This window comes from Lathyrus oleraceus, chromosome 3 (assembly GCF_024323335.1).
Source record: "Lathyrus oleraceus cultivar Zhongwan6 chromosome 3, CAAS_Psat_ZW6_1.0, whole genome shotgun sequence".
Taxonomy (NCBI): domain Eukaryota; kingdom Viridiplantae; phylum Streptophyta; class Magnoliopsida; order Fabales; family Fabaceae; genus Lathyrus; species Lathyrus oleraceus.
The window spans coordinates 521,444,365-521,470,798 of record NC_066581.1 but is presented as its reverse complement, the minus strand read 5'-3'; the positions used below and the strand labels follow the sequence as shown (position 1 = coordinate 521,470,798).

The window sequence follows — 26,434 nt, the reverse complement described above, 5'->3', positions numbered from 1 at the left end:
AAGCTACACGTTTGGGAAAACACTACTCATCCAATTACCGATTTAATTTCAGGTTTAACACAACTTATTCATCACAATTTTCAGCGCCAACAATCTCAATTAGGGTCAATTTAACGGCTTATCACTACCCATGACATGTTAATCTATAATACCCATTAAACGATGATAAACTCCCCTTACCTGAGATAATCCGGCAATCTCTAAGCTTCAAGCTTTTCCGTTCTTCAACCTTTGCTCTCTAGCTCTTCCTCTTTGCCCTTTTTTCCACTTTCCACTTTTCAGCCGCTTCTCTGTTTCACGTGAAAACTCTTTACCAAAACTGAAAACCCTTTTCTCTTATTCCAACTTATATATTTTCCACTAATTATTATTCCAAATAATAATAATAATAATAATCCAATAATTCAATTTATTTAATTAAATTAATAAATATATTATTAACTTAATTTAAATAATTTTCTTATTTTATTCGGGGTGTTACAACTCTCCCCCACTACAAGAGTTTTCGTCCTCGAAAACATACCTCAAGCGAATAACTCCGGATAGGACTCCTTCATCCGACTCTCAAGTTCCCATGTCATGCTTTCGCCCGCAGCTCCCAACCAAACGACTTTAACCAACACAATCTCTTTTCCTCGAAGAGTCTTTGTTTCCCGATCTTCAACTCGTACAGGCTTTGTCTCTACTGTTAAATTATCTCGCACTTGCACATCATCCATACTAACCACATGAGACGGATCTGAGATATACTTCCGAAGCTGCGACACATGGAATACATCATGCAAATTCGAAAGATTAGGTGGTAATGCCATCCGATAAGCAACTTTTCCAACTCGTTCTAAAATTTGATACGGACCAATGAAGCGAGGAGTGAGCTTTTTAGACTTCAAGGCCCTCCCAACTCCGATCACAGGCGTGACTCTCAAAAACACATGGTCACCAGCTTGAAATTCTAAATCCTTCTTCCGCTTGTCATGGTAACTCTTCTGCCTACTTTGAGAAGCTTTCATCTTCTCCCGGATAAACTTCACTTTCTCGGTAGTTTCTCGAACTAACTCTGGTCCAAGTACTACACCCTCACCAGATTCGTGCCAACACAACGGAGTTCTACATCTACGACCATACAATGCTTCAAAAGGCGCCATTCCGATACTAGAATGGTAACTATTATTGTATGTGAACTCGATCAATGGGAGATAAGTGTCCCATGAACCTCCTTGTTCAAGAACACAAGCTCTCAGTAAATCTTCCAATGACTGAATAGTCCTCTCAGTTTGGCCATCAGTTTGAGGATGATATGCCGAACTCAACCTCAACTTAGATCCCAACGAATCTTGCAAACTTTTCCAAAATCCCGATGTAAACCTCGGATCTCTGTCCGACACAATACACAGAGGAACACCATGCAACTTTACAACTACTCGGATGTAAATCTCTGCCAACTTCGCAATTGGGTAAGTGATGTTAATAGGTATGAAGTGAGTTGACTTCGTGAGCCTATCAACGATCACCCAAATCGAATCATGCCCTCGCAAGGTAGCAGGCAACCCCGTTACAAAGTCCATAGAAATGCTATCCCATTTCCATTCTGGAACTTCCAACGGTTGCATCAACCCAGCAGGCTTCTGATGCTCAATCTTCGACTTCTGACAAGTTAAGCACGCATACACAAAACGAGCCACATCTTCTTTCATTCCGGGCCACCAAAATAATTTCCTTAAATCCTGATACATTTTAGTAGCTCCTGGATGAATACTCAAACTGCTTCTATGACCCTCCTCTAAAATACTTCTCTTCAAAATCGCATCATCAGGAATACAAATTCTTTCCCCTAATCTCAACACACCTCTCGCATCAACCTTAAAGTCACTTTTCTCTGATTGACCACAACGATTAAGGATATCTACTAATTTCACATCCAATTTCTGTGCCTCTCGGATACTATCCATAAAATCATTATTAATCTTTAGCATTCCTAGCATCACACTCTGCGGTGTTACTTCGCAAACCAAACTCATATCCCGAAATTGCTCAATTAATTCCAACTCCTTAATCATCATTGCTGACACATGCAAGGTCTTTCTACTTAAAGCATCGGCCACAACATTTGCTTTTCCTGGATGATAATTCAAACCGAAATCATAATCCTTAAGCAATTCGAACCACCTACGTTGTCTCATGTTCAGCTCTTTCTGATCAAATAGATACTTTAAACTTTTATGACCGCTGAAAACTTCGAATCTGGAACCATAAAGGTAATGCCTCCAAAGTTTTAGCGCAAACACTACAGCAGCAAGTTCAAGATCATGCGTAGGATAGTTCTTTTCATGAATTCTCAACTGTCGCGACGCATAAGCAATTACTTTATTATTCTGCATGAGCACACCTCCCAAACCCATCAATGAAGCATCACAGTAAATTATAAACGGTTCCTCCGGATTTGGCAAAGTCAAAACCGGCGCCGACGTCAATCTCCTTTTTAATTCATTAAAACCCCTTTCGCACTGAACATCCCACACGAAAGCTTTACCTTTGCAAGTTAATTTAGTCAACGGAAGTGCTAACTTAGAAAATCCTTCAATAAATCTTCTATAATATCCAGCTAATCCCAAAAAGCTTCTAATCTCGGTAACCGACTTAGGAGTTTCCCATTGCAATACAGCTTCTACCTTGGAAGGATCTACAGCAATACCTTTTCCTGAAATTACATGGCCGAGAAAACTGACTTCTCTTAACCAAAACTCACACTTGGACAACTTCGCATACAATTTCTTATCTTTCAAAACCTCCAATACTAATCTCAAATGTTCCTGGTGCTCTCCTTCGGACTTAGAGTAAATCAAAATATCATCAATAAATACTACCACAAACTGATCCAGATAAGTATGGAAAATACGATTCATGTATTCCATAAATACTCCCGGCGCATTAGTCACACCGAAAGGCATCACAGAATACTCATAATTTCCATACCGAGTTCTGAACGCTGTCTTCTGGATGTCTTCATCTTTCACTCTGATCTGATGATAGCCCGATCTCAAATCAATTTTACTGAACACACAAGCACCCACTAATTGGTCCATCAAATCATCTATCCTCGGTAGTGGATACTTATTATTGATCGTTACTTTATTCAATTGTCTATAATCAATACAAAGCCTCATACTACCCTCTTTCTTCTTTACTAGCAACACTGGAGCTCCCCACGGTGACACACTTGGTCTTATAAACTTCTTCTCAAGTAAGTCTTCCAATTGCTTCTTTAGTTCATACAATTCAGATGCCGACATTCTATACGGTGCCATCGAAACAGGCCTAGTACCAGGTACCAGATCGATAGTAAATTCAACTTCCCTCTCTGGCGGCACACTAGGAATTTCGTCAGGAAAAACTTCAGGGAATTCTTTCACCACTAACAGTTCCTCTATCTTAGCTTTACTTTTAACTGACAACGTCGCCATCAAAGAAAACATCTGAGCTCCCTCTTTCATCAATTTTCGCAATTCTCTGAAAGGTAATAAGTCAACTCCTTCCTCTTCAGGAGTGGAAAACCTCACCGACTTATGATGACAATTTATATGAACATAATTATACTCTAACCAGTTCATACCAAGAATTACATCCATCCCATCCAACTGCAAACATACTAAATCAACATAGAAATCTTTATCGAAGATCGACAAAGGACATTTTAAACATACCAAAGAAGTAGTTACTGATCCCTTAGCTGGGGTCTCAACAATCAATTCACCATCCAAAGCGGACAATTTTAAACCCAGTCTTCGAGTACAGTTAGCAGAAATAAAACAGTGGGTCGCACCGGTATCAATAATAGTAATTAAAGGAGTACCATTTATGAAACATGTACCTCGGATAAGTCTGTCCTCACAGGAGGTTTGAGTTCCGGTCAATGCGAACACCTTCCCAGTCTGAGATTTCTTTGGCTTATGACACTGGCTTCCAATATGCCCTTCTTCGCCACAATTAAAACAAATCATTTCCTTGTGCTTGCAATCAGCTATTGCATGACCAGTCTTACCACAGCGAAAACACCTCTTTACTTCAGCAGTGCATACATTACTCTTATGACCAGCCTGACCACATTTGAAGCAAACTATACCAGCAGGAGCACCTCCCCTACTAGTCCTCTGAGCCGGAGCAGCTCCTTGTTTCCCTTTTCCCACTGGGGCATCATACGGCTTGCCACGGTTTTGATGCTGCTTTCCCTTGCGGTCACTGACAACCTTGTAATGAGCATTATTGTCTTCCTCAAATATCCTGCAGCTATCAACCAATTCAGTAAAAATGCGTATCTTCTGATACCCAACAGCCTTCTTAATTTCAGAGCGCAATCCGTTCTCAAACTTGATGCACTTTGAAAATTCAGCACCAGCACCAGTGTAATGAGGATAAAATTTGGACAGCTCCACAAATTTCGCAGCATAATCAGTGACAGACATGTTTCCTTGCTTCAGCTCAAGGAACTCGATTTCCTTCTTACCACGGACATCTTCCGGATAATACTTTCTCAGGAATTCCCTACGGAATACATCCCAAGTAATGTCTTCACCTGCCACGGTCAACCTCTCGTGAGTCTCTAGCCACCAGTCATCAGCTTCGACTGCTAGCATGTGAGTACCATACCGAACCTTCTGAGCTGGAGTGCAATCCATAACACGGAAGATTCTCTCAATTTCTTTCAACCATCCCAAGGCTGCATCTGGATCATGCTTCCCTTTAAACACCGGCGGATTCTCTCTTTGAAAAGTCGCCAAGCTACGTGATCCAGCATCTCCACCAGCATTTGGCAAGTTCTGCACAGCTTGTGCCATTGCTTGCATTGCGGCAGCCATTGCAGCGTCATTCCTTCCAGCCATTTCAACTTATCAACACAACACAACTTAAAGTTAGATTAGTAACAATACACAATTGTTAGACAGTAACGACACGACAACTGGCCGGACAGACCGACCTGCTCTGATACCACTAATGTAACACCCTTCTAAAATACCCCAAATATTTAATAACAACAACAAGTATATATATATATATCAGAGTAAATACACAAAACAAGGGTGTCACCTCTTCGAAAATAACATCTGTCATGCTCATTATTTAATCAAAATAACATTTCTTTTTTTTTTGCACAATTCGCAGCGGATATAAATCAACTCAACCATTCCAAAACATATAGCGTATTACATGAAAAATGGTTCAACAACCGACAACAAAATAATTAAAACATCCCGTCCCGATGTTACATCTATCAGAGCATGACCCACTAAAGCGACTACACTAGACTCCAAGCACTAGCTTCTACTCACTCACTGCTCGTTACCTGAAAAATAGTTGTAAGGGTGAGTTCCTCAATCGACATAACAAACATTATAATTTATCATGTTATGTTAAGTAATTCAACACGTTTCATCACCCAAATCAGATTACACATACAGCAACGGCAGTTATCAACTCAATATCATACTCAATAACAACATAAAATGCAACTCAAATGAGACTCGACTCGTCATGCATGTGGTACCATTCGGAGTAAAACTCCCAACTTAAAATCATTGCCATTTTAGTGGGCATCAAGGCATAAGCCTTCAACTTTCAACTTAAAATTTTGCCAATCCAGGCCAACGTGGTGTGAGCAAAGCTCCGACTTAATGCATATGAATGTACATGGCATACACGACTTTAAACTGTCAACAACATAATAATAATATCAACACAACAACGTTTTCAACAAAAATCAACTTATAATCAACTTTGGCTCATCAAGCCTCCAACTCAGTATTTTCAACAACTTTAATACAACTTATCAACATATTTGGATCAACCATTTATAACATCAATTCAACAAATTTACTCATCACAAGTAATTATAATAAGCCAATCACCAATTAGGTTCACAACATGAAAATATCAATTTTTTTCTAATTTCCAACAGTGTTAACCGGTTAACGCCCTGGGTTAACCGGTTAACGCAGGACAAAAATACATTTTCTGGCAAAACACAACAGTGTTAACCGGTTAACGCCCTGGGTTAACCGGTTAACGCAGGCAAAACAGCAGTCCCTGCGCTAACACAAGGCAGAATGCAGAGTTTCCGCATTTTCCGCCGTTGGAGGACTTCCGGACCTCCGATTCAATTTCCGTAAAAAGCTACACGTTTGGGAAAACACTACTCATCCAATTACCGATTTAATTTCAGGTTTAACACAACTTATTCATCACAATTTTCAGCGCCAACAATCTCAATTAGGGTCAATTTAACGGCTTATCACTACCCATGACATGTTAATCTATAATACCCATTAAACGATGATAAACCCCCCTTACCTGAGATAATCCGGCAATCTCTAAGCTTCAAGCTTTTCCGTTCTTCAACCTTTGCTCTCTAGCTCTTCCTCTTTGCCCTTTTTTCCACTTTCCACTTTTCAGCCGCTTCTCTGTTTCACGTGAAAACTCTTTACCAAAACTGAAAACCCTTTTCTCTTATTCCAACTTATATATTTTCCACTAATTATTATTCCAAATAATAATAATAATAATAATCCAATAATTCAATTTATTTAATTAAATTAATAAATATATTATTAACTTAATTTAAATAATTTTCTTATTTTATTCGGGGTGTTACAGGATGACCTCCATTCCATAGACCAGAGAGTATGGAGTTTCCCTAGTGGATGTGCGGACTGAGGTTCTGTAACCATGTAAAGCGAAAGGTAACATCTCATGCCAGCCCTTGTATGTCTTGACCATCTTCTGGAAGATTCTCTTGATATTTTTGTTAGCTGCTTCTACGGAGCCATTCATCTTGGGCCGGTATGGTGGAGATTTGTGGTGCTCGATCTTAAATATTTCGCACGACTCCTTCATCATAGTGTTGTTGAGGTTACTAGCGTTGTCAGTGACGATCTTGCTAGGTACTCCATAGCGGAAGATTATCTCTTTCTTGATAAACTGGGTAACCACTTGTCGAGTGACGTTGGCATACGAAGCAACTTCGACGCACTTAGTGAAGTAATCAATAGTGACTAGGATGAATCGATGTCCATTGGAAACCTTGGGCTCTATCATACCAATCATATCGATGCCCCACATAGAAAAGAGCCATGGAGAAGTTAGAACATTCAATGGAGTTGGTGGCACAAAGATCTTATCACCATATATCTGGCACTTATGGCATCTTTTCACAAAGTTGTAGCAATCAACCTCCATTGGCCGTAGCAGGATCCTTCGCATGTACACCCTCGCAACCCTCGTGTATGGATTTTTTGATTGTACTAGCTTCGTTTCTATCCACGCATCTGAGCAGTAAGGAATCATAATTCCTCTTGTATAGTACATCACCGTTTAGGAAGAACTTGGAAGAGAGTCTTCTCAGAGCTTTCTTATCGGTAATGGATAAACCCTCGGGATATTGCTATTTCTCCAGAAATGTTTTTATGTCGTAGAACCAAGGCTTATCGTCAGGATCGGCCTTAATTGCTAGACAATGTGCTAGTTCATCTAAGTGGTCAATCTAGATGGATGGTGCTTCATTATTCCATTTGACTTTGAACATAGATGCAAACGTGGCTAAAGCGTCTGCTAACTGATTTTCCTCCCTAGAAATATGGTGAAAGGAGATTTCATCAAAATATGGTATCAGTTTTCTGATGTGCTCTTTGTAGGGTATCAACTTGCTATCCTGAGTCTCCCAATCACCTTTCACCTGACTGATTACCAGAGATGAATCACCGAATACCTCAAGTATTTTGATTCTCAAGTCGATTGTCGCGTCTAAACCGTAGATACATGCTTCATATTCTCCCATGTTGTTGGTGCAGTCAAAACACAATCTAGTGGTAAAAGGAATGTGGAAACCAGTTGGAGAAGTGATAACAACACCTATACCATGACCTCGGGCATTGGAAGCACCGTCGAACACGAGCGTCCTTTGCGATTCTGGTTCGGGGCCTTCCTCAGGGCTTACCTCGAAGCCTGGCATAGTAAAGTCTCTGATAAACATGATGTCTTCGTCTGGAAAGTCAAACCTCAACGGTTGGTAACCTTCGACAGGCAGGTGAGAGAGATAGTCAGACAGAACACTCCCTTTTATTGCTTTCTGGGTCACGTACTGTATATCATACTCGGTTAGCAGCATTTGCCACCGAGCAATTCTACCAGTAACAACAGGCTTTTCGAATATATACTTTATCAGATCCATCTTGGATATCAATAATGTAGTGTGGCAGATCGTATATTGTCTCAGGCGTCGAGCAACCCAAGTCAAAGCACAACAAGTCTTCTCTAAAAGTGAGTATTTGGCCTCACATTTAGTGAATTTCTTGCTGAGATAGTAGATAGCATGTTCTTTCTTGCCTGTGTCGTCGTGTTGACCCAAAATGCAACCCATGGATTCATTAAGCACTGCGAGATACATAATGAGTGGCCTACCAGGAACCGGTGGTACCAAGATTGGTGGTTCTTGCAAGTAATTTTTTATTTTATCGAATGCCGATTGGCAATCGTTGTTCCACACAATCGATTGGTTCTTTCTCACCAATTTGAATGTCGGTTCACAGGTAGCCGTTGATAACGCGCAAATATATCGTATATTTGCCTTGAATTACATTCAACAATCGCACTGTTTTCATTTATATTCCGATTATTCCGCAAGTGTTTGAGTTGTTTTTGCAGGTATTTCAATTCCCAAGCTTAAATGAGCAAAGTATAGAAAAGGAAGGAAAAGAAGAAGAAACAGAAGAGAAACAGCAGAAAAACCAAAAAGTATAAATTTTGTGCATGTGACGCTCGTCACAAGCCCCATCACGATCGTCACTCCCTGGTTATGACGAACGCCACAGGTCCACCACGACCGTCACAAAAGCAAAGGCAGCGTAAGAAATTTTCTAACAGAAGTGATCCACACGCCCCATTTTTCGCTCCTCAACCCACTTTCCCATGAATCTCTCACTCAACCAAGTCACCCTTATTTCTCTCAACTACGAAGACCAAATGGATACTATGAAAGGATGAAAGTTGGAAACCTACGGGCATGCTTATTTTTCCTCTCTGAAGCCAACTCTCAAGCTATTCCTCTACATTTATTTTTCCAATGCAAATTTGTTTTCCGTTATTTTTCTTCAGCAAACATTGTTTTCTTTTACCGCAATTTGTTTACCGTTCCGTTCAGAGCTTTGATTTTTCCCTTTCCTTTCCGTTTTTCATTTAGCCAATGTAGTAGTTTCCTACATTGGGGAACTACTGCAAATTATTTGATTTAGTTTAAGCAATTGTTTCGAAGAAGCAGAATCCTATCGACTTGTGGAGGACTGCTCAAGTACTTCAAGATTCGGCATATTCGATTAATCAAAGTTCTAGGTTTTTATTCTATTATTATTATTATTATTATTATTATTATTATTATTGCTTTATTATTAAATAATCATGTTTGGTTTATTGTCAATTTGTTTTTGTTCGTCTGTGTTTGCATTATTTAACATGTCCGACTAAACTACCGGTATCGGTATGTAAACAATTTAATTAGACGGGATTCAATAATAATCAGTGTAAACTTCTTTTCGCAAATAATCTTTTTGGTTGTGGTTTTTAATTTGAATTTAATTAACTTTGTTACGAGAGTGAGAGGCTATTTAATACGGTTTTGCCATGAGAGTGGGAAATTAACTAAGGTTAGAACCGACAATCGCGAGAGCGTGAGGGTCGGACTGGATAGTAAAAACTAGGCATTGATTTTAAAAACAGCGAGAGCACTTTAAAAGAAATTAGAACTTATCTATTTTCAAAAGGTATTTTTAACTTCAAATGGGACAGCGAGAGCGTACATTCTGACTTAAAAGTATAGTCTGAGTCAACAATCATGAGAGTGTGAGATAAAGCCTTTTAAATGAGTATTTTCTACTGAAAGGTATTTGGTAATTAAAATATACACCGGTGAATTATCAAATCCCCGATAATTAATGCATTGCATACTGATATCCCTTCATTAATATTATCTTTAAAACTTAATTTTCTTTAGATTTAATTTTTATTCAACCAAACCTCTAAAAATCATCGCCTTAGCTAAACATAGTAACATCGATAGCATTAGTTTGACCATCGGTCCCTGTGGGTTTGATATCTTTTAAACCTAAAACGACTAGATTGTACACTTGCAATCAAGTATCCGATAGACTATATTTTATATACAGTCACGATACGTATCAAGTGTTTGGCACCGTTGCCGGGGACCTGATTTAGTCAAATAGTGTGATTCTTTCGTTGCTCATTATAGACTAAGGTAAAAAACTAATTTCCTTTCCATTATTTCTCGGTTGTATGCCGAGTACTCGCTCACAAGGAGAAAACTTAGTACCACCAATCGCAGAATTAGAGCGTTTCTTATATTTAAGACGCCGAATACTAGAGTACCAACGAAGGTACAATATTCCCGATATCTTCTTTCCTAATACTGAACCAGTTGAAAAACCAACCATGGTTGCAGTAGGACCACATAATCATCCTCTTAAGTTCTACGCTACCCCATCCCAACAAGAACCTCACAACAACATTGTTGCCCCTGCTATCGATCGAAATGATTTCGAGTTAAAACCCTCATTGTTCTCAGCTGTCCAACAACATCAATTTGCTGGAAATCCTATGGATGACCCTAATGAACATCTGACCAAGTTTGTGCAGTACACACACAATGTGAAGGCAAATGGTGTATCTCAAGATGCGATAAGACTACACCTTTTTCCTTTCTCTCTAAGAGACAGAGCTTAGGCTTGGTTGTAATCCTTGCCATCCAACTCAGTCACTACATGGGAAGAACTGAAGAACATTTTCTAAGCCTGATATTTTCCGCCAAGCAAAATTGCTATGCTAAGAGCTCAAATCAATGGATTTGGACAAAAAGATGCAGAATCTCTCTACGACATGTGGGAAAGATACAAAGACATGATGAGGATATGTCCACATCACGGTCTCGAAGACTGGGTGATCATTCACAGATTTTACAATGGGCTTCTGTATAACACAAGACTGACAGTAGACGCTGTCGCGGGCGGTGCACTTATGGACAAGCCATACAACGAAGCCTATTAACTCATTGAAAACATGGCCCAAAACCATTGCCAATGGGGAAGTGAAAGAACTCCAGTAGAAAAGTACCAAACAAAAGGTGGAATGTACAAAATCAGTAGCCTTGATCACGTCCATGCAAAGGTAGATGCCCTTGTTCAAAAGTTAGACAACTTGACCATACCACCCGTAGCCACAGTGGCTGCCGTAACTCCAAACTGCGAGTTATATGGAATTCCTGGACACACTGCACCAGAATGTCAGATATTAGCAGGAGTCCCCATTAATCAAGTAAATTATGCACAAGGAAACCCTTATTTGAATATCTACAACCCAGGTTGGAAAAACCATCCTAACTTTTCAGACAAAAACAACAACGCCTTGTATGCACCTGGCCAAGCACCCGCTGTTCCACCTGGATATCAAAAGCCAGCTACTAATGCTCCTAACATGCCTAGGAAGTCAAACCTTGAATTAATGATGGAAAGCTTCATAGCTACCCAAGATCAAACAAACAAAGACTTCTTGAACCAAAACATACACACTAGTGAGCAACTTAAACAATTAGTGAACAAAGTAGACGCTTTAGCTACCCACAACAAAATGCTTGAAACACAGATTTCACAAGTGGCTCAGCAACAAGCATCTAGTGCTGCTCCCGCTGGCACATTTCTTGGATAACCACAACCTAATCCAAAAGGACATGCAAATGTCGTTATATTGAGAAGTGGAAAAGAACTAGACGGACCCGTAGATCCAAGACTCCAAAATTCTGCCATGTACCAAAAACCTGACAAAACAACAACTGAGAAGGTAAGTGAACCGAAGGAGAAGGAAGATAACACCCAAGAGGCCGAAGAGAAAGAAAAAACTTATGTGCCTCCACCACCTTATAAAGACTCTCAAATTCTAAAACTGCAGGGAAATTTAAGAAATTTGTTGAACTTTTGAAGCAACTGAATATTACAATTCCCTTTACAGAAGCTATCACACAAATGCCCTCATATGCCAAGTTTCTTAAAGAGATCCTATCCAATAAGAAAAAGATCGAGGATAACGAAACAATTACACTTACTATTGAGTGTAACGCAATAATCCAAAACAACATGCCCCCGAAACTAAAAGACCCGGGTAGTTTCTCCATACCCTGTGTTATTGAAAAGTTCATCATATACAAAGCTCTATGCGACTTAGGAGCCAACATTAGTGTAATGCCCTTATCCATCTGTAAAAGGCTCAACATCGGAGAACTAAGACCAACCAAGATGTATGTTCAACTAGCTGACCGCTCAATCAAATATCTTGTTGGTATACTAGAGAATGTCCCAGTACGTGTAGGATAATGCTACATTCCTACAGACTTCATAATCATGGACATCAAAGAAGATGCCAGTAGACCTATTATATTAGGAAGGCCATTCTTAGCTACCTCCGGAGCCATAATAGACGTGAAAAGAGGTAAGCTAACATTCAAAGTTGGAGAAGAAAAAGTTGAATTCATCTTGACACAATTCTTACAAGTGCCAGCTATAGACGATACTTGTTATCTACTTGATGTCATAGACGAGTGCGTAAGAGAGATGGAGATGCAAGAAACCACATATTCTGATATAATGAAAATCCAAATTTCTTCAATCTTTGAAAATGATAATTGGTGTGAACCATACCAAAATGACAGTCTAAGCGAATGCCTAGCACTTAAACCCAACCACATGCCATGCCCGAAGAAACCAAACTTAGAATTAAAAACACTACCCAAGAACCTAAGATACGAATTCCTAGACACTGAACTCAAAAGACCAATGATAGTCAACACAGACTTAGGACAAATAGAAACTGAAAAGTTACTAGATGTCTTAAGAAAATATCCAACTGCGTTAGGCTACATGATCGCCGACCTGAAAGGAATAAGTCCTTCTATCTGTATGCATCACATTATGCTAGAGGAAGATTGTAAAACCTCTAGAGAACACCAGAGAAGGATCAACCCAATCTTAAGTACTATAGTCATGGATGAAGTAAAGAAGTTATTAGATGCAGGAATCATATACCCGATCTCCGATAGTCAATGGGTTAGCCCCGTTCATGTAGTACCCAAGAAAGGGGGTGTTACAAATGTTAAGAACGAGAAGGGAGAATCTATAGCACAAAGAGTTGTGACTGGAAGTAGAATGTGCATCGATTATAGGAAACTAAACAAAGCCACTCGAAAGGATCATTTTCCTCTACCTTTCATTGATCAAATGCTTGAACGATTGACTAAGCATTCCCACTTCTTCTATCTAGACGGTTATTCAAGATTCTTTCAAATTCCTATCCATCCTGACGACCAAGAGAAAACAACCTTCACATGCTCTTATGGTACATTTGATTATCGATGAATGCCATTTGAACTATGCAACGCTCCCGCAACATTCCAAAGATGCATGATGTCAATCTTCGCTGACTTTATAGACGACATTATGGAAGTCTTTATGGACGATTTTTCTGTTTGTGGGAAGAGCTTCAAAGTATGTCTATCAAACCTTGAAATGGTACTTGAAAGATGCGTAAAGGTGAATCTCGCATTGAATTGGGAGAAATTCCATTTCATGGTCCAACAAGAAATCGTGTTAGGACACATAGTATCTGATAAAGGAATTGAAGTAGACAAAGCCAAGATCGAAATTATAGAGAATCTTCAACCTTTAAAGACCATACGAGAAATACGAAGCTTTTTAGGACACGCCGATTTCTACTGACGCTTTATCATGGATTTCTCGAAAATTACCAAACCACTGATTGGTTTATTAGTGAAAGACGCTGACTTTATCTTTGATGAGAAATGTTTAATAACGTTTGAACAATTAAAAACATCTTTAATCACCGCACCTATCATGCAACCACCTGACTGAAGATTACCATTCGAAATCATGTGTGATGCGAGTGACTATGTCGTAGGCGCAGTGCTAGGACAAAGAAAGGATAAAAAAGATCATGCGATCTACTACACAAGTAGAACCTTAGATCCTGCCCAAATGACCTACGCCAGCACTAAAAAAGAACTTCTAGCCGTTGCGTTCGCTTTAGACAAATTCTGTTCTTACTTAGTAGGAGCGAAAATCATCATCTATACTGATCACGCTGATATTAGATATTTGCTAAGTAAGAAGGATGCCAAACCAAGACTCTTAAGATGGATCCTACTCTTACAAGAATTTGACTTAGAAATAAAAGATAAGAAAGGTACTGAGAACGTAGTAGCATACCACTTATCACGAATCGAAGGGAATAAGCCTGAACAAATTCCAATCAATGATGATTTCCCTTACGAACGACTTATAGCCCAAATGGAAAGCGACATGTCTGAGCTAACCTTAAGTGATACCAAAATAGAAGAATCCGTGGAAGAAATTCATACGAATACAACTCTACCATGGTATGCTGACTTTGTCAACTACCTAGCTGTTGGAGCACTTCCATCGGACCTATCATACCAACAAAAGAAGAAATTCTTTCATGATCTAAAATAGTACTACTGGGATGAACCTCTGCTTTTCAAGAGAGGTACCGGCATTATTTTCCGTTGATGTGTTCCTGAGGATGAAATAGACGATATAATCTCTCATTGCCACTTCGCTCCCTATGGTGGGCACGCAAGCACTTCAAAAACTTGTGCTAAGATCTTACAATTTGGCTTCTTTAGGCCTACTCTATGGAAAGATGTCCATAATGCGGTTATAAATTGCGATCGGTGCCAACGCACTGGTAACGTTTCAAGACGCGACGAAATGCCACAAACATGCATTTTAGAAGTGGAAGTCTTTGATGTGTGGGGGATTGACTTCATGGGACCATTCCCGTCTTCTTTTGGTAATAAGTACATACTCGTAGCTGTCGATTACGTTTCAAAATGGATCGAGGTTGTAGCTTCTCCGACAAATAACACACAAGTAGTGATTAAGCTGTTCAAGAACGTAATCTTTCCTAGATTCGGTGTGCCAAAACTAGTAGTTAGTGACGGTGGCTCCCATTTCATATCAAATATCTTTGGAAAACTTCTTCTGAAGTATAGAGTCAAACACCGTGTAGCAACACCTTATCACCCAAAAACTAGTGGGCAAGTCAAAGTTTCGAATAGAGAGATCAAACAAATTCTAGAAAAGATTGCCAGAATATCTAGAAAAGACTGGTCATCTAAACTAAATGAAGCTCCATGGGCATATAGGACAACCTACAAGACCCCAATAGGGACCGTACCCTTTAAATTAGTCTATGGTAAATCATGTCATCTCCCTGTGGAGTTAGAACACAAAGCTTATTGGGCAATTAAGACCCTAAATCTAAATTATACTTCCGCAGGTGAGAAGCAAATTTTAGACATTCACGAATTGGAAGAACTTAGACTAGACGCCTATTAGAATGCCAAGATATACAAAGAACGAACTAAAAAATGGCACGGTAAACATATATCTAGGAAAGAGTTTAATGTCGGCGACTTAGTGTTACTATTTAATTCAAGACCTAAGCTTTTTCCGGGAAAACTTAAATCTAGGTGGTCAGGTCCTTTCGAAATTACAAAAGTTTTTAAAAGCGGTGCGATAGAAATCAAGGGTAGAAATAGTGAACCGTTCATTGTAAACGGGCAGAGATTAAAACATTATCATAATATTGACAATAGCAACTATACAAATAGTCTAAGACTTATAGAGTTTCCCGCTCAACCCCAAAACTAATATATCGCAACGTTACTGTCGAACTTATGACATTAAACAAAGTTCTCGGTGGGAGACAACCCGCCTCTTTTTAATATGTTATTAATTTTGTTAATTTTATGTTTTGCATTTTAAGTGTTTTCCTTCTTTGATTATTACTTTTATTTTGCTCCCTTTCCTTAATTCTTTGCAGTAATGTACTTGTGGTTTCTCGTTACTAACTTAGTAATATTGGATACTGATTAACAGGCAAACTTAAAACTAGTTAGTAACTAACTTTCATCATGCAACAAGTAGATACAGTTTTTAGAGGCAGAGTTCAAAGAAGGCATTATGATTAGTTAGCTCAGAAGGATATGGCTTTATCCATATATTATGATGGACCTACCATGGATAGGTTAGGTATCCACGATAGTATCTTGTTTATGTTTAACCATCTAGGTTGGGAGAATGCTGCTCTTAAGAGAAGGTTTGTCACATACCGTGAGCTTACCTTAGAATTCCTTAGCTCCCTAGTTTACAACCCCGAGCATGGTTACAGACTCAACAAAGGGTTGATTTCCTTTAGGCTGTTTGGTATGGATTTCACTTATAACTGAAGAGACCTTGCTGACCTTCTAGGATTTCCTAGTGGCCTATTTGTATTCACTACCCGCCAGGAGGAATTAATCGATGACATTGACTTAGATTACTTTTGGGGTAGTTTAAATGGAGATCACCACCCTGACCCACACCAGATGCATTCTCAAGCGATACACAATCCTGCTATCTGCTACTTCCACAAAATACTAGCCCACACCCTATTTGGAAAAGAAGAGAACAACACCTTAGTGTCAAGGGATGAACTTTTCATCTTACTCTGTGTCGACCAAGGTCGACATGTCAATGCTATAACATTCATGATGGAAAGATTTGTTTACCTTGCACAGAACAATCACGCCCCAATCATAATAGGCGGCCTAGTAACCATGATAGCTGACGCCATTGGACTTAGACGCCCACTTAACGAGCGTACACCTTTTGGACACATCCGACCCATGGATATTGACTTTTGCTTCAACCGAAGAATTTTAGGAAACCTTGGGCCGGACACTTCCGACTACCTAATTAATAATGAAGTTGTCCATCTATTTACCTTACAAAACCATGAGAGAATGAGTGTTCATAACCAAAATAACTAGCTATATGATTTAGACGAACATCACATTGCTCCACCATCACCTCCTAAGACACCACCTATTTATGAGTATTTAGATGACCCTATCTCTGTTGATGAATCTGACCCTGAAATCCCTCCAAACTACTATAATCTGAATGAACCAGAAATTCCATCTTATGCCGAAAATCTGACCATAATTCTTACACTTTTGGATGGTTTCCGTACTGAAATTACTAATGTGAAAGATGAACTAAAAAGCATGCTCCTCGATGTCTTAGGCTTAATGGATGTCACCGTCAAACAATTTGATCACTTGAACTAGGTTGTAGCTTCTTTGGGACAACACCGTGGCTAATTACACCGACCGCTGAATTTTCCTACTCACATTAAAGCAATGAGGACACTGCTATATTTTAGTGTGGGGAGGGAGCACTTTACTCCTATTATTCTTTTAATGTTTACTGTTACATTTAACCTTAGTCTTTACATTTAGACTAAATGACATTGTTATTTCTTTTTCTTCTATGATCAATTTAATTTACCTTCGTCAGTTTAATTTTATTATTTTTACTGTTGTTATTTTTACCGCAACTATTTTATTTGTACTGCTGTTGCAATTGTTTTATTACTTCGTTTCTATACTGTTACTGTCTTTACCTTCTTCTAGTTATTATAATCTCTATTTTTTCTATGGTACTGACAGTATAATTCACTCATAACATGCAAACAGTTAGAAATTAAGCATGTAGTAAAATTTTCATTTTTTGGCGTTTCTGCAAAAATGTGACTGTTGCATGTGACGATCGTCACATGAAGCGTCACGACCGTTACACACGACTGTTACACATGACCGTTACACACGACTAATACACGTGACGACCGTAACAGGTACGTGACGTTCGTCACGACTCCAGAACGCGCGTACTGTTTTCCTTATTAAAACAGGCTCTACTCCTTCTGTTTCCTTAACTGTCCCACTCAAACCCACTTATTTCTCCATTAACCCTTCCATCACTTCTTATTTTAAGCAAGAAATAAGTGAGTTTCCTATAACTCACGAAATCCAACTCTTCCACCAAAACCTCATTTTGCATACTCCGTGGCCCGACAAGAGAGACCTGCTCCCAACCTTTCAAATATCATATTCAGAGAGGGAGAAGCCGACGAACGACAAAGAGACAACTACCTCGGGTTCTATCAATGTTCAATCAAACCTACGAGGTACGTTGATAATGATTGTTTGACGGAGTTAGGGCTTTCAGATGGCGTGGAATGGATGTTGAACACCTCTAGTTTGACGCAGCTCTGCACTAACCCACATCCGACATATGAAGCTCTCACCTTGGAATTCTTGAGTTTGTTCTCCTACATAACACCTCCTGGTGCAACTCAGTTTCTCATCGGACTCGCCACGTTCAGAATGTTCGGCACCGAGTATTCCTTGAACCAAACACAAATAGCGCAAATACTTGGTTTCCGACATGGAGATGGAGTTCACTGCCGTATCCCTGACGTATGGTCATAAATAGCATTTGGAGTATGGAACAGCCTTACCAACGTGAATGTCACAAGCTGGGATGCACTCAACACAACGTACATCCGCAACCCGACTATCAGATATTTCCACCGAGTCTTAGGACACACGGTCTTCAAAAGACTCAATAACCATAAGGTAAACTCTAAGGAGCTTTTCTTCCTTCACTATGTGTTCACTCTGGTGGCGTTCAACGCCACCCCGTTCTTGTTGGCCAACATTCAGGCTGCCTGCATGAGAGGCAACACGACATTCTGTTTTGGAGGAATCATCACTTCCATAGCATTGGGCCTGAATCTGGGGGATAGGCTTGCTAACGTAACTGCCTTGCCGTCCGATTTCCTCAATATCGACTATTGCCGCTCCTCGCACCTTATCAAAGTCAGAGACGATGGGAGATACCACCATGTGGTTCAGAACAAAATAGTTCGATGCATCATTATGCCTAACATGAATCGTATAGATCCGCAGAATATGGAAAATTGGATTTTTAATCTGAATGCTCCTGATCCTAATGAAGAAGATCCTAATAATAATGGAGCCGATGAAATTGAAGAAGAGATGGACCGACAAGTGCCATAGCAACCTCCCGAGCATGCTGCAGAGACATCTTCCCGAAACTAACGAAGAAATGAGCGCCGACCCGCTACCATGGAAGATATCTATGCTAAGATGTTGCGACATAACCAAAGGATGGAAGAGCGCCAAACGAAAATGATGCAAGCGATCCAGCAAATACAAAGAGATCAACATGACTATGCAAACTGGCATAACCAAGGGATGGTGGAACTATCCTACGAAATGAGTGCCTTGACACATTGTGTTGATGCCATCCAAAAATACACTCAGCATGTGGGGTTGGACCCTACCCAGTATGGTATAAGTGAACATGCACGAGCAAGAGATAGAGCACGCAGAGCCCAACGTCGTGGCGAAAAGTAGCGATCCTCCCGTTTCTCCCCTTTTCCCACTTTATTTTGTCGCATTAAGGACAAGCTTTGTTTAAGTGTGGGAGGGAATCCTTGTCTTTCGTTTATTCGTTTCTATTTTTAGCCATAACAAAGTTCTTTGTCCTTCGTTTATCTAATCGTTCATTTATTTCTATCTAATTTTCCATAACATTTTTTTTCCTTTTTATGTTAAATGCATACCCTATGAGTATATAGGTTGTCTTACATAGGTTCTGTTAGGAAGTTGAGAAAAATCTAACAAGATTAAAATCGTCCTGACACCTTAGATCTCTCACTTTTGCGAGATCATTTTGAATACCCATTATACCGATATCTTAAGTTTTCGTTCTAGATTAACCCCTAGTAATTTATACTAGTAGTCAACACCGTCTTAAACACGAACCATGTGAAGAGCCGATGAATATAAGTGATTGATGCCTACAAATTGAGGAGATCCTTTTGCTATTGAGAAATTTAAAATGCACCATACAAACGGTTGCAAGATATACAAAAGGAAAGAAAAAAATCGTTGTCGGTTGGTTCAGAGGTACCTGGTACTGGACTCGGTAGGGCGAACTACGGTTCGATCCCCCACAACCTTCAAATGGGATATATAAAGGGTTACCATACTAATGTACCAGACCCCGTGCTAAAAAAGGATCGAAGCCACTAACCGGATACTTCACTAAGTGCGTGTAAAGGCAAAGGGCTTAATATGATTGCGCTAGAATGAAACCGGGTGAAATAGGAACAAGAAGCATTAGGTTGAGCTATAATAGCATGATTCGAACTGGTTTGTATAAAAGAGAGATCTATGTTAATGCTTGTTGCTTGTGTCGTCACTGTATCTTTAGTGTTTTACTTGAGTATCTGTCATTCTAACAAAATACCTAACAACCACGTACAAATTGGAAATGTGTCATGTATTCGCATTTAACTAGTGTTTCAAATTTTATACTGATTATTTGCTTGAGGACAAGCAAAGATTCAAGTATAGGGGAGTTTGATAACGCGAAAATATATCGTATATTTGCCTTGAATTACATTCAAAAATCGCACTATTTTCATTTATATTTTGATTATTTCGCAAGTGTTCGAGTTATTTTTGCAGGTATTTTAATTCCCATGCTTAAATGAGAAAAGTATAGAAAAGGAAAGAAAAGAAGAAGAAACAGAAGAGAAACAACAGAAAAACCAGAAAGTATAAATTTTGTGCATGTGACGCTCGTCACAAGCCCTGTCACGATCGTAACGCCCTGGTTGTAACGAACGCCACAAGCCCACCACGACCATCACAAAGGCAAAGGCAACGTAAGAAATTTTCAAACAGAAGTGATCCACACGCCCTATTTTTCGCTCCTTAACCCACTTTCCCGTGAATCTCTTACTCAACCAAGTCACCCTTATTTCTCTCAACTACGAAGACCAAATGGATACTATAAAAGGATGGAAGTCGGAAACCTATAGGCACGCTTGTTTTTCCTCTCTGAAGCCAACTCTCAAGTTATTCCTCTGCATTTATTTTTCCACTGCAAATTTGTTTTCCGTTATTTTTCTTCAACAAACATTGTTTTCTTTTACCGCAATTTGTTTACCGTTCCGTTCAGAGCTTTGATTTTTCCCTTTCCTTTCTGTTTATCATTTAGCCAAAAATAGTAGTTTCCTACATTGGGGAACTACTGCAAATTATTTGATTTAGTTTAAGCAATCGTTTTGAAGAAGCAGAATCATACCGACTTGTGGAGGACTGCTCAAGTACTTCAAGATTCGGCATATTCGATTCATCAAAGTTCCAGGTTTTTATTCCATTATTATTATTATTATTGATTTATTATTAAATAATCACGTTTGGTTTATTGTCAATTTGTTTCTGTTCGTCTGTGTTTCCATTATTTAACATGTCCGGCTAAACTACAAGTATCGGTATGTTAACAATTTAATTAGACGAGATTCAATAATAATCAGTGTAAACTTCTTTTCTCAAATAATCTTTTTGGATGTGGTTTTTAATTTGAACTTAATTAACTTTGTCACGAGAGTGAGAGGCTATTTAATACGGTTTTTCCACGAGAGTGGGAAATTAACTAAGGTTAGAACCGACAATCGCGAGAGCGTGAGGGTCAAACTAGATAGTAAAAACTAGGCATTGATTTTAAAAATAGCGAGAGCACTTTAAAAGTAATTAGAACTTATCTATTTTCAAAAAGTATTTTTTAACTTCAAATGGGACAGCGAGAGCGTACATTCTGACTTAAAAGTATAGTCCGAGTCAACAATCACGAGAGTGTGAGATAAAGCCTTTTAAATGAGTATTTTCTACTGAAAGATATTTGGTAATTAAAATATACACTGGTGAATTATAGAATCCCCGATAATTAATGTGTTGCATACTGATATCCCTTCATTAAAATTATCTTTAAAACTTAATTTTCGTTAGATTAAATTTTTATTCAACCAAACCTCTAAAAATCATCGCCTTAGCTAAACATAGTAACATCGATAGCATTAGTTTGACCATCAGTCCCTGTGGGTTCGATATCTTTTAAAACTAAAATGACTAGACTGTTCACTTGCAGTCAAGTATCCTATAGACTATGTTTTATATACAGTCACGAGACGTATCATCCGTCAGGTGAAATACGAATCTGGAGATGTAATTAAGTCTCCCAAGGAAGCCTCAAACTTCTTTTTCTGTTCGGGGAGCTGGCATATCTTGGATGGCTCGAACTTTGTCGGGATCAACCTCGATACCCTTCTGACTGACTATGAAACCCAAAAGTTTACTCGATCGGACCCCAAAAGTACATTTAGCCGGATTGAGACGCAGTTTAAACTTTCGAAGTCTGACAAACAACTTTCTCAGATTTACCAGATGATCTTCCTCAGTTCTGGATTTGGAAATCATGTCGTCCACATAAACCTTAATATCTTCATGAATCATGTCGTGAAAGAGTGTTACCATGGCGCGCTGATATGTTGCCCATGCATTCTTCAAGCCGAATGGCATGACTTTGTAGCAGTTAGTTCCCCAAGGTATGATAAAAGTTATCTTCTCCATATCGTCTGGTGACATCTTTATTTGATTGTACCCGGAGAACCCATCCATGAAAGAAAAGACGGAGATTTGAGTTGTGTTGTCGACCAAAACATCAATATGAGGCAATGGGAAGTCATCCTTTGGGCTGGATCTATTGAGGTCTCTATAGTCTACAAACATTCTGACTTTACCATCCTTCTTCGGAACTGGAACGATATTAGCAACCCACTGCGGATACTCAGAAATGGCTAAGAAGCCAGCATCTAGCTGCTTCTTAACCTCTTCCTTGATCTTGGGTGCCATATCGGGCCTGGTCCTTCTGAGCTTCTGCTTGACTGGAGGACATTCAGGCTTGAGTGGTAAGTGATGTTCAACAATGCTGGTGTCTAACCCTGGCATATCTTGATACGACTAAGCGAAGACGTCAACATATTCATGCAACAAATCTACCAACTCGGAGTGTACATGCTCGGCAAGATATGCCCTCACTTTTACTTCTTTTTTGTCAGTTTCAGAACCCAAGTTAATGACATCCACTGGTTCTTTGTATGGCTAAATCTATTTCTCTTCGTGCTCAAGGAGTCGTGCTAGTTCAACTGGTAATTTGCAATTTTCCTCACTATCGTCTTCAGCTTGGTTAATTGGAAATCCAGATTCATACTTGATTTTAGCTGTGTCGTAATTAATGGTTTTATTTTCTCTGCATATGATGAGCTCATTTTAGTATGCTTTTTTTTGAGAAAAAGTGGGAAAAAGAAAAAGAAATCTTTTTCCATTTCGTTGTTTTTAGTGAAAACGGAAAATAACTGAAAGGAAGGGAACACAAGTTTTGCATGCAAAATAGTACTTTTTATTTATTCGCATAATACTTTTAAACACGGGGGCCCTTACAAGCTATCCTCTCGTCTCGGGCGAGGACGAGGGATGGAGAAAACAAAAATGCATTACATTTTTTCCGAGTACACCATAGGGATTACGGTGGTTGTTCAGTTGGGAAGCTTGAATCCTGGAGGACATCTACGAACAAGGTTGGGTGCCCCTGGCTTGTTGCTACTGGACTCTCCAACGACTTCCATGGTGTGCTTACTTTGATAGTCGGCGCTGCTGAACTTGACCGGGTTGAATTGCTTTTTCTTTGGACTCACCTTGCGTGTTGCCGGGTGATAACCGATACCAAACTTGTCGCGCTTTTCTGCCACATTGACGACTTTACCCCATCCGGGAAGCGGGCCTTTCTCCAATGTCTGCTTGGCACTCTTTTCTGAGGATAGGATGGTAGCAGATGATTGATTGTTGTTGGCTAACGCGGAACTGACATCAAATTCTAGAAAGTGGAGCGGCACCTCGACGATCCCCTCATCTGTTTCAACATATCTGAAGGAGGAGAGTTCACTTACCAACAAATCTTATTCCCCACACACAATTACCAACTTGTCATCTATCAAGTATTTTAGTTTCTGGTGCAATGTAGAAGTGATTGCCCCAACGACATGAATCCATGGTCTACCCAACAGATAACTGTAGGCTGGGTTGATGTCCATGACTTGGAATGTGATGTCGAGCTGGTGGGGTCCAACAAAGATAGGCAAATCGACCTCCCTAATTACCTGCCTCCGGGAACCGTCGAAAGCTCTAACGATCAATTCACTGGTCCTCATTTTGGGCCCTTTAAACTGTAACTGGCTTTATGTAGACTTTGGCAGTACGTTAAGCGAGGAACTAGTATCAACTAGGACTCGGCATAAGAGAGAGTCAGTACATGTGGCCGAAATATGTAGTGCTTTGTTGTGGGCCTTTCCCTCCGGAGGTAGCTCTGCTTCATTAAATCCCAGATACCTACTGGCAGTGATGTTGGCAATCACGTCTTCAAATTGATCAACCGTGATATCTTGCATCACGTGAGCGATATTTAGAACTTTCAGCAGTGCTTTGCGATGAGCCTCAGAACTCAACAGCAAAGAAAAAATTGATATTTTGAAGGGCGTTTGATTCAACTGGTCAATAATTTTAAAGTCACTCTTCTTGATTAGCTTGAGGAATTCTTGACTTTCATCGAAGGTGATGCTCTTCTTGTGATCCTCAGACTGTTCTTTCTCAACCATCGACCCTTTACCCTTGGATGCTTCGGCCTCGACAACTTTATTGTTGTCAATAACCTTCGTCAACACCAGAGCAATTGTCACGATTGGAGTGGCCGGTACGGCTGCCCCTGCTTGTGGAGTCAGAGAAAAAATGACCTTCTCCTTAGGCGGGACAACTGTGGGTGCTGGAGACACCCTAGGGGTGTATTTAGGAGAGAATACACGGCCGCTTAGAGTCATGCCTCCCGTCCCAGCAATGTTGACGATTTCTGTGTCAGGAATGCAAATTTCTTTTCCTCCCAAATACGTTGTGGTATCATAATTCCAAGGCACTGCCTTATTATTCTGATATGGAAACGGAGTGGGAACACGGAAATGAATCGGCTTAATCCTCCTGGGGGGAGCTTTAACTTTGTTTTTCTTGTATACTATTGTTATTGGTTCGATTACTGCCACCTCTTCTTCTGCTTGAGATTTAGAGAAATGTATTAACCCTTGATCCATTAGTCCTTACACACACTCTTTCAACTACTCGCAATTATCCAGATCGAACTCGCATACCGTGAAATCATCATGTACCCCTTATAGAAACCCAAACTGTTCAAGCCTCTGCAATACAATGGACATCAGAGTCTTTACTTCTTCACCCTCGGTATAACTTCGGTATTTTCCTCTTCAATCACGGCGTGAACTGTCGCACCTCCATGATTTGGCAAAGGATTTGTCTTTACGTTCTATTTTTCTTCGGAAAAATGACAGAATCCCTTGGTCAATTAACTCCTGGATCCTCTTTTTGAGGGTCCAACAGTCCTCGGTGGAATGTCTTATATACCCTGCATGGTAAGTGCATGTGGCATTAGGATTATGGCGGCGGTTGAAAGGAGGAGAAGCTGTCGGCAATTCCCTTGGCACAATAGCTCCCACATGGATCAGATACGGTACTAACTTTGCATATAGAACCGGGATCTCATCAAACTGGGGACGGTTACCAAAGTTGCCTATGTTATTCTGGCCTTGGTTTTGCACTTTGTTATCGCTATTATATTGTTGGTTTGGATTTTTCTGAGCAGGTGTTGATTGTTGATTGCCTTTCTGCGGTTGATACTGAAAAGACGGTTGCTGGTATTGAGTTGCGGTGACGTATGAATATGGGTAATATGGCATAGGGGCTTTCAGAAATTGATATTGGGGGTTAGCCCTCGCTGTTACAGCGTTTGCTTCCCCCTCCTTCTTTTTAGCGAAGCCCCCATGCAGTCTCTTTTTGGTTGCCTGCTGTGCGGTAGTGTTTGTTATTTTCCCTGATTTCAGCCCACTCTCAACATGTTCCCCAATGGTTACCATGTCAGCAAGATTTTTCGATGAACTGCCAATCATCTTTTCAAAATACAACCCTTGTAGCATACCCATGAAGATGTTTATCAATTCGTTGTCAGATAATGCTGGCCGAAGCCTAGACACGATTTCGCGCCAATGTTGAGCATATTCCTTGAAGGTTTCATTAGAACTTTGCGACTGATTCTGCAATTGAAGCCTTGTCGGAGCCATGTCAAGGTTGTACTTATATTGTTTCAAGAATGCCTCGGAGAGGTCCCTCCATGACCGGATCTTTGAACGCTCTAGACTCATGTACCAATCCAAGGAAGCCCCAACCAGGCTATCTTGGAAGCTGTTGGTTCTATGTGTTGGCAGCAATTTTGGTAAAACCTAAAGTATTCACAAGTTGTCACAAGTGTTTTCTTGACATAAGATAACATGTACCTGTAAGATGTTTAAAATGAGAAAATGCAGGATTTTACTGAGATGTCAGACCCGGTGTCATGACATCTGTATACAGAACATTCAGTCTAAATGTTATGTCTTGTGTGATTGTGTTTTTTATGCTAATCTATGTATGATTGAAGAG

General features: G+C 39.8%; 1 protein-coding gene, 1 non-coding gene and 1 pseudogene across 2 annotated transcripts; 1 reads left to right on the top strand and 2 right to left on the bottom strand.

The window, feature by feature from the left end:
- Positions 1–7,531: 7,531 nt before the first annotated feature.
- On the bottom strand, positions 7,532–8,434 carry LOC127131952 (uncharacterized). Its single transcript, XM_051060829.1, has one exon. It carries the CDS (start codon positions 8,432–8,434, stop codon positions 7,532–7,534), a length of 903 nt encoding a protein of 300 aa, XP_050916786.1.
- A 2,441-nt stretch (positions 8,435–10,875) lies between these two features.
- Positions 10,876–10,982, bottom strand: LOC127134142 (small nucleolar RNA R71). The gene has a single exon (XR_007807904.1). It is a non-coding gene; the product is annotated as a small nucleolar RNA R71 (small nucleolar RNA).
- A 1,089-nt stretch (positions 10,983–12,071) lies between these two features.
- Positions 12,072–17,251, top strand: LOC127131951 (uncharacterized; annotated as a pseudogene).
- Positions 17,252–26,434: the final 9,183 nt, after the last annotated feature.